The 10278-nt window shown below is 35.9% G+C and overlaps 1 protein-coding gene across 1 annotated transcript; it reads left to right on the top strand.

Annotated features, from left to right (window-relative positions):
* Positions 1 to 265: 265 nt before the first annotated feature.
* rbm7 (RNA binding motif protein 7) lies at positions 266 to 6910 on the top strand. The gene is made up of 5 exons (XM_079620285.1): positions 266 to 930; positions 3409 to 3571; positions 4407 to 4494; positions 5593 to 5686; positions 5812 to 6910. The coding sequence occupies exons 1-5, from the start codon at positions 838 to 840 to the stop codon at positions 6148 to 6150; spliced, it is 777 nt and encodes a 258-aa protein (XP_079476411.1). The 5' UTR covers positions 266 to 837; the 3' UTR covers positions 6151 to 6910.
* Positions 6911 to 10278: the final 3368 nt, after the last annotated feature.

The following is a 10278-nucleotide window of genomic DNA, read 5'->3' as shown; positions in this document are numbered from 1 at the left end:
TCAGATCAAACTGATCTTTAAGCCTATAGCATATCCTTCAAATGACACCAAAAACAACAACAGCATCAAAACTATCTCTATAGTTGAGTTGAGTCTTGAAAACAGAGTATTTTGCTTGTTACCATATTTGCATGTTAATGATAATTGCATGACCCATTGTTAGAAAATATTAACATCTCACTGTGTCACTTCTTTTCCAGTTTAAATTTAACTGAGGAATTCCAGCTTGTTATATGGAGCTCACCTACGTTTTATTCTCCAGGGACTGATGATTTTGAACCGCCAAGCATGAAATCTGTAGACCTCATTTCAGTTTAATACAAGAGTGATCACTGAACGCATCACTGAATTTTATGCCAATACTTGTATTTATATACTTTAGAAGTAGGCTACTTTATCTCAAATATAAGGTTAAAGACTAAAACGTCACAGTCATGCTTTTCTTTATCTGTGACAGAGCCAACCGCAGTGTCAACAAGTGCAACCTTCTGTGTTCTTGGGGTTTGACCGGAAAAAAAAAATCATTATATTTTAATTAATCTAATTTAAGCACATAGGGCTAAGAGCACCAGGTTGGATATATATTGATTTTTGCTTTATTAAAAGGTAATTGCTACCTTTTAGTTCACTGTGAGTTATATTCTCTAAACAAGTGTACAATAGCGCCTCCCTGTGGTTGAAATTGCTAGAACTGTGTGTCGTGAAGCGGCTGTTCATCATCACGACAGTTATTGCTCACACACGGCAAAAGCGTTTTAAAATACAGATGGGTCGCTGATAAATTCAAGCTAACCGAGTTAACGTATTCACCCGGCGGGATTATCAATATTTTACAAAATGGGAATCGCCGATGAGGCAGACCGGACTCTGTTTGTCGGGAACTTGGACCCTCAAGTAACAGAAGAAGTTATATTCGAGCTGTTTTTACAGGTAAGTGCTTTAGCGTCATTGATTAGCTTGCTAATGCTAACGACAGACTGTTTGTTGTAGCTCGATTTGCCAATTAATTAGACGCGTGTTTGACAGATTAGTATCGTTTTATATGGAGTGCCATCACCGTGTCTCTTTTATTTGACTTTGATTTGATGTTTCTTAACAGTTTTCCTGTATGAGTAACGTTATAATGTGTTGTTGCGCTGTTTATATTAAGTTATCGTTGTTGTCTTTGCAAACACACTGTCGCTCTAGCCATTCATTTACCTTGTGTTTAGTGTCGTTCATTAAGGCCATACACTACAGGTGAATAGAGGAAACATTTCAACGAATTGGCACCATACCTAGATGATTAATCACAGTACATTAAGACAATTGTTTTGTATTGCAGGATTTCTGTAATGTTATGTTTAAATATGCTATCATATGCATGCATTTAAACATTGGATAAAGCCAGGTTTAAAATCCATGTTTCATTTTGTTGAATATAAATCAGGCAGATTATATTTATATCGTTTGGTGTATGTAAGTGAAGATACCTGCTTCTGTGCAGGAGAAAATGGCCTTTAAAGATATGTATTATTGTAATTGAAATATACTGACACAAATAGTGTAATAAACGCCTAAATGTGTATTTTGGATCTTTTTATTTCCTTATTTAGTCTTAAAGAAGACCTGTTGAGGCCGAAATCTCAAAAATAACCTGTGCATGAAAAGTGTTTTGCCAGTAGTGTCTTCTTAAAGCAGCACTAGGTTACTTTTCAACCTTAATAATATATTTCCAAGTCTCTTGTGATGGTACATCGACTTACAATAGGTTGAATGACACGTCTGCCATAGCCTGACGGGGTCTTTATCGTTTTTAATCGTTCTTTTAAACTTCGGGTTTCGGGTAGTAACCGGCGAACAAAGAGAACTACAAAATTCGACTGCTTTACGGCATATACGTCACTTCCACCACCACCCCCACTTCCTTAAAATCGGACGTGCGAGCCAAACTTGCGCGTTTGTTTGCCAAATGTTATAGTCATAGCCGAAGCAGACAGAAAAGCAAGAAAGCAAAGGTTTTGTCGGAGGAAAGCAAAAAGAGGGAACGAGAAAGTGATCGCATTAAAGGCAGAACGAGGATCAACATTGGGCCAGCGTTTCCTCGCTGGCGTGAGCTGAAGGAGGAGGAGGGGTGCCCGATGCCACCCGTCCCGGTTCTCCAGGGATTGTTCTCTTTTTTGAGCGACAGTCCCAGAAAATGTATATTATTTCCCGGGACACGAATTGTCCCGTTTTTTTGTGAAAATGTACTTCTAAAGTAGAATTTCCTGGTTTCAAATTAAACCATTTCCGTCTACTGTTACTGTGTTTTCTTCATAGTTGTGTACAGTACATCCAATCCTGTGTCCGTAAACGGGTAAAAACCATGGTAAAAACGGGTAAAACAGTGGATTGGCCAATGCCAGGCGTTTACTTTTATTTGATTGGAAGCTCAACTTATCGCCTAGCAACTGCCTGTGCTGTCGGTCGCGCGCGCGCATCAACACACATCCAAGATGATACAGTGTGAGTTTAGTTGCTAGCTTGTTTATTTAGCTTTTTAAAAACTGTCTATTTACATATATTGTGTGAAATGGGGAGAGAGACGGACGAGGAGGATAACCACTGTCTATGAGGATAACACAACAAAGTCGGATGAGCCACCAGTGTCAAAGAAAATACTATTTACAACCTACAACTCAGACCACAAAAAATAATAATAATCTGTGTCCCGGTTTTTCACAAATCAAAGGTGGCAACCCTATGCTCGACCGATGCGGACTTTCAAATATCAAATGAAAGTTCAAATGTCTAAAGGGCGTGTTTGGTAGGGGCTACATTCTTGCAAGTAAATATATAAGATGTACAAAATAATATTTTAGGATACCTAACATGTCTGTGATATTTGTTTATTTGTCTTGCCTCAAGCTATAATGCAAATCGATTTGTAAAATTTGCAGATTCATCTATGGTAGCTTGATATTATAATATTGACGATATATGGTTATTATATCTACCACTCAAACGTTGCATTGAAGTAGGCCTATCATATAGATTCAGTAAAACGGTAACCAATAGACTAGGCTACTATAATGACGCTGACTTGTAAACGTGAGCATCGCGATCATTTGTCGTTTGAAAAAAAATAAAACCCATGAAATTATATTCATATCATGACATGCTGCCTGAAATATATGCCACTGTACCTGGATGAAGACATTTCACACGCGACGCAAGCAGAACACCTGCATGTGAACTCCTCCTACAGTGTTCAGGGCTATCATGGTTGTCAACAAATGCACGTGCATGTATGACAGAGTTTACGACAGTAGTAGAGGACAATACTGTTTCCCAACTGTAGGGGGACCCCGAGAGCAAAAAAAAGAAAAGTAACCTAGTGTTACTTTAAATAACATCTGAACTGTGTCCTGTATTTCTTTCCAACAGGCTGGGCCATTAATCAAAGTCAAAATCCCCAAAGACAATGATGGAAAATCAAAACAGTTTGCATTTGTGAACTTCAAACATGAAGTGTCCGTGCCCTACGCCTTGAACCTGCTCAATGGAATCCGTCTGCATGGACGGCAGCTCAACATACAGTTCAGATCCGGTAGGCATTTCCATATTTTACTGCTTTATTTGGTGTTCATTAGAGGTTCGTCACCGTCCATCATTCCAGCATAGCCACTCACCAACCATTTCATGAGTTACGGCATTTTTTTACAATTGTCTTTAAGAACATGATGTTCAAAACTGGTAGTAATTAAGGTTGTGCTTCCATTTTAAACAATTTAAAATTAACATGGAAGTTTATTTAATGGTAGTTTTTGGTCATTTTGTGCAAATCAAGTGCGCAAATTATTTGAAATAATTAAAATATTCTTTGCAATATTATGAATTGCTCTTTCTCTGAAATTTTCTGCAATTTAGAAACCATGCATATCTGATGTTTAACCATTATTGAATCTGAATTTACAGTAAATGGCAAATTGAATTGATGCATATGTAACAAACTATATGAGGTCAATCAAGGAGTTAATTGTTATTTTGAAAATGGATATATGAATAGGTTGTATATATATGTATATGTATGTCGAATTGGTCACTCAAGACTCACTCGTTCATATTTATTGAAAGTGGAAGAGAAACCGGTTTGTTTGTTTTACAAAGGAAGATAAACCGGTTTGTTTTCTTAAGACAAAATTTTTAAATTGTAAACAATGTATTGAAATGGCATTATCATATATATATATATATATATATATATATATATAAACTGTTGATTTTGCCATGAATATAGCCATGGCTGATGATATGTTAAATCAATAAATTAAACAATACATCACATTACAGAAATAAAATGGGCTGTCATATTTACTTGACACATTAATTACAAAAAGCAGTAAGTGATTGTTCCTCATCTGAGTCGGTTGTGCTCCTAACAGGCAGCAGTCATATTAACCAGGAAGGCAAAAGTCCGGCAAACTCTCAAAACCCCAGTCCAGCGAATACACCAGGTCACCGTGGCGGAAGGTAATCTTTGTTTTAATGTAGATATTCAGTGCTTATGTTTACACGCCTGGTCAGAACATCAGTTTCAAGATCCCGTCACAAGATGTCAGCAGAGACAGATCTACATACTTGCATCTCAATGCGTCTCTTCTGATTATTTGTCTCTGATTTCATGACTGCATTCTTTACTTGCTGTGCACTTACAATTTAAAATCATCAAATTTATATTCTTTTTCAAATTATTTTTTATTGGACTGCATTTTCTTTTGAATCTGATTGTACAATACTATGCAATATTTATTTATTTTTTTCATGTTTTTGACAGAAGTCAAAGTGTGAGATGTTTTCTTTTGTAACTTATTTTAAAATTTAATTTATTCCTGCAAAGGAAAGCTGTCACATGATCCTTCAGAAATCATTCTAATATGCTGATTTGATTCTCAAGAAACATTTCTGATTATCAATGTTGAAAACAGGTGTGATGCCTCATATTTTTGATTGAATAAAATGACAGTAGTATAATAGCTACAACAAAAAACATTCTGCCAAATTTTAAATGTATCTTTTTTTCTTTTTTTTTATGTAGCAATGACATCCTGATCATTTATTAAAATGTAAAGAACATTTAAATTATTCGTTTAATCGTCATATGTGACCCTGGTCACATTGGTATTTTTTTTTTAAATTGAGATTTATACATAAATAAGCTTTCCATTGATGTTTGGTTTGTTATAATATGATAATATTTGGTCGAGAAACTATTTGAAAATCTGGAATCTGAAGGTGCAAAAAAAATCGAAACATTGAGAAAATCACCTAAAGTTTTGCTGCATTGCACAATTGTGCTTTATTCACTCACACAAATAAATGTTTTATATATTTACGGTAGGAAATTTACTATATATCTTCATGGAACATGAATATACTAATGATTTTTGCCATAAAGTAAAATCGATAATTTCGACCCGTACAGTGTGTTGTTGGCTGTTGCCACAAATATACCCATGTGACTGGTTTTGTGATCCAGAGTGAGAAAATGTCAGTTAAGATTTTCTTTCTTCAGATAGTTTGGTGAATCTGTGTTTTCTCTGCCCTGATGATCTTGTGTTGTTCTGGCAGAACCCCCGAGCAGATGAGCTCTCCGTCCTACTCTCCTCCACAGAACCTCCAGAGGTCGTTCAGTTCCCCGGACAGTCTGCAGAGACAGGCGATGGTGAGAACACCTCCACAGTCAAACTTCTCTTCATTCATGTACATTTATTGCTGCATGGACATTTGTAAATGTAAACCCTGTAGCATTTAAAGTTGTCATTCACACTTTTTTTTTTTTTTGAATAGATGAACAACATGTTGCAGGTCCAGATGCAGCAACAGTTGCAGCAGTTTAACGGGGCCTTCCAGCAGAGCATGCAGCAGCTCCGGGGCGCTGGAGACGGTAACCCATGGCAACCGGACTGGTCTGGGCAGCGAGGTCATCGCCACTCTCCCCAGGACAATAACAACCATCACGGCAGAGACCAACGACATGGGAACAACTACGACCGCCATCGGCGGGACAGCCAGCGGGGAGACTTGCATCAGCAGGACGACCGCAGTGGAGGAAACAGAAATTACACTCCCGAGAGGCGCAGAGACTCACGGGACGGCTCGCGAGACGGCCGCTGGAAGCGCTTTTAAAAAGTTGCGTTTTTAGTTCTCCTGAATATTTTTTTTTATCAACTGTTTTTATTATCTTTTGTTATCCTCATAGATTTTTAAATCTATTTAGGTGGATTACATATTACCTGTTTTTAAAAAAAAAAAAAGTTAGCAGTGAAACTGTAGAGGGGGAAACAACAACAAATTTGACACAACAAGGTTTAGGCATTTTCACCAGAATCTCTTTGTTGAGATGCAAGAACATAAAAAAGAAAAAAAGACTAAGGTCATTTAGTGTGACGGCCTATTTTTAAAAAAAATGTTTTGATCTCAGGGGGACACTTATGTTTATATATATATTTTTTTATTTTTAAGAATGTCCTTTTTGAGAAATTTCTGTATGTACAACATCAAAATGCATAAAAGAATCAAATTTGCTATGGTGGATTTTTGTTTTTATAGAAATTTGTAATTTCTCAGGATTTGATAGAAAGCATCTGAAAACTAGTTTTCTATTCTTTGTTTGATTAACAATGTGTAATGTTTTTTAAAAAGCAGATTGTTTTAGTTTCTATGTTCCTCCTTTGGGATGAGAATGGGATTATATTGACTCTTAATTAATTCAGACGCTCTTTGAAAACTTGGAACAGTAACTAGTTTTAATACTTTTGTAAATACACCATTTTTATTGTCAAGTGCAACATTTGGTTATTTGTTCGTTTTCATAAAAGTCACTGTTTCACTGATCTCTTTCTGTTGTGAATTAATTTATCGCACTCCCTTACATTACGTCCATATTAACACCATTGATTGGTTTCTATAATTCAGCTAGTATTTGTTAACTGTTTGAAACAAATTTCAAATTGCTCTTATAGTGAATTTAGTAGTCTGTGCCAGTAGGTGGTGCCATTCTTCCTTCCAGTCGAAGCATATTTAGGCATAATATTTATAATTATGGCTTCTAATGCATACTTTTAAAATAATGAAAATGTAGGGTGTTACATATAGGCTAAAAAAGTGGAACAGTTTTTGGTAGATTTGCAATGCACCATAAACTGTTTCCATGCTCTAAAAATGTGTATGACATCAGTTTTAAGTTTATAAAACATGTTCACTTAAATTTAGTCTTGCACCACAAAAAAAAGTGTCAAGTTTAAATATATTAGATCTTCAGGAACATCCTGTCATATCAGCTTAAGGAGGACAATTTTGCTATTTTTTTGGCTAAGTTTGTAATGTATTCGTGTTCTTTATAGAGAGCATTCTCATTTGCTCAGATATTGGTAGTTTGGTTTGGTTTTTCCATACAATTAACACATTTTTTTCCCCAGTAGCCTAATAGTGCTTCTTGATATTTAGAAGAAAAAAAAAACGTATTTGCCCATTTATAACACGTCATCCGTTCAAACATTATTTAATCACTCGAGAATATTAAAAACCCTTCGCCAAATTACAGTGGGCTACAATTATTAAAACTATATCCTAAATAATTAATAGCTTATGTAATTTCCTGCAACCAGGGTAAGGTTTCAAAATAGGCTGTCATTTTCTTTTTCTACCTTTTTTTTGTGTGCAAAAAAAGGCACATTTATGACACGTCTTCCTTTTAAACATTAAGCATTTAATCACTTGAGAATAAAAATAAAATCATACGCCTAATTACTGTAGGCTACAATTAATAAAACTATAGCCTATTGCCTAAATAATAAATATGGAATTTCCTGCGACCAGGGATGTTTTTCAAATATGTATTTTTCTCTTTCTAACTATATCCTAACTACCTTATTTTTTGTGTGCAAAAAAATGGCGAATTGGCCAAGGTCTATCATGGGAAGTTGTACGGGAACATTAATAGTTGTGATGTGATTAGCAGAAGTATTGAGCTGCCAGTGGTCAGTGCGCGACACCCCGCAGGAATCTTTTAATGTCCGATATAAGGTCATAATCTGCCCTTCCGAAAGTGCTTTAGCTGCTAACAGCGGCTCCCGGTGTGTGTGAAGCCGCACATCCCCGCAAAGCTCCTCGCTCCAGAAGCGCCACGCATTAATCTGCGGAGGATCGTGTTCTCTCTGTAATGAATCTGCCGGACTGAATAAAGCGCTGGTTAATAGATTGAGCTGCTCGGCGTCCGCGATCCCGGAGGCTTGAACTTCGGCTTCACACGGAGCCTCCTCTGTCTCTCTTCACACTAATATAGAAGATGAACTGTCTCCTGTGATTTTTAAGTGAGTAGACTATTTTTCATGTTCTATAGGCTATAGCCTACATTTTCTATTTTCATATAGCCTATTTTTATAGCCTACATTAACTTTTTTAAACTTTTTAAATATTTAACTTTTTCCTACATTTTAAGTTGAAATATTCTACCTGTTAAAATGAAAATGTAATGCAGGCCTATGTGTAGCCTACAGATCGTGTTATGGAAAAACAGTCACCTTCATTTATAAAGCGCTTTTAATAGCTATTTAATCAGTGTAGCCTATCAATAATAGGCCTAGGCTATCAACGAAATTATTAGTTTGGCGTTGTAAGTTAAATGTTTGTCAAAAAAGTGAAAAAAAATAAATAAAAAAAAATCATTAGCCTATTATATCTAGGCCTATCTATCTATCTATCTATCTATCTATCTATCTATCTATCTATCTATCTATCTATCTATCTATCTATCTATCTATCTATCTATCTATCTATCTATCTATCTATCTATCTATCTATCTATCTATCTATCCTGATCTCATGAAATGGGTTTATCGTGCAATTTATTTATTTATATTTATTATTAGGCTATTATTTATACGCGAAAATTAGTTTTTTACGTGCGTCTGATACGCACTTCATTGCGTGTAATACACACGCACCCCACACCACTACTAAACCTACGATAAATTGCACGATAAACACGATAGAGACGCACGCATTTAGTGTGACCGGGCTATCTATCTATCTATCTATCTATCTATCTATCTATCTATCTATCTATCTATCTATCTATCTATCTATCTATCTATCTATCTATCTATCTATCTATCTATCTATCTATCTATCTATCTATCTATCTATCTATCTATCACAGGTGCCGCAGTGAGTCCACTTCACTTCTCATCTACTGTCTGTCTGTCAGTTTATCTTGATATTGTGTTGTATCCCTCTCTTTTAAAGCCAGCACAGTTGTTCTCATTTCTTCCCTTTGATCGAACAAAAAGAGCTCAAAGCTTTTCCAGTGGAGATCTTTATATTTCCTTTACATAATCCCTCGCGCTTTGAACACGGCGGCTGTTATCTCGGACTCTGCGAGTTATATTTACTCTCATACATGGGAAAATGATAATCATTTGGACAGAGACACACAGAAACCCGACACTCACATCAAAGCAGCGCTCCATCTGTAATAAGCATCATAATGTCAAACTAAACTGCTGCTGTCTGGAAAGAGCTGTCTTTCTCACTGTTCTGGAACAAAACCGAGAGAGAGAGATCTGTTCACCTCCATCATTTCACACGGTCTCTACATATACTGTCCTGACACTGATACGAGCAACACTTCAGGAACACCTGTCGACCAAACACTCTCACAGAAGCCATGCAGGGGGATATGACTTCATTTCATTCAAAATATTATTTTTTACAACGACTTTTGCTGAGTAAAAGGGAAACAGAAGCTTTTCAGAAAGCTTTTCATGTGTTGCAGACTTTAACGAGCTCATTGTTTCTGCTTAAAATTAATACACAATGTTAGCTAAAACTGTGCTTTATTATCTTAACTGTAAATTTCTGAAATATGGACTTTACTTGGACACATGCAGTCACCTCTGATAACAGATCAGATCATGTTGAGCTGCTTTGAAACTATATGTAGCCTATTGTGAAAAGCGATATGCAAATAAATGTGAATTCAACTAAAAATAAATTATCACAAATCCGTTTTATTTCAGGCTATAATGGTGTTGAGTTATATCGCCAATTGTACGATTTCAAATGTAGGCCTAGAGATTCGCGCTCTTTTAAGTATTTTTTGGGATCTCAGTGACCATTGAAAGTTTAATACACAATTACGCGATTTATTAATATGACATCAATTACATCATTATTACATTGCTCCTTCAGAAACTTGACTGCTAAAAACACAAAATAAAATGCATCCCGCCAGCAATTTGTTAAATTCAAGTT

The sequence above is a fragment of the Phoxinus phoxinus genome (genome assembly GCF_949152265.1).
Source record: "Phoxinus phoxinus genome assembly, chromosome: 8".
Lineage (NCBI taxonomy): Eukaryota > Metazoa > Chordata > Actinopteri > Cypriniformes > Leuciscidae > Phoxinus > Phoxinus phoxinus.
This window is presented reverse-complemented; position numbering and strand designations above follow the sequence as displayed.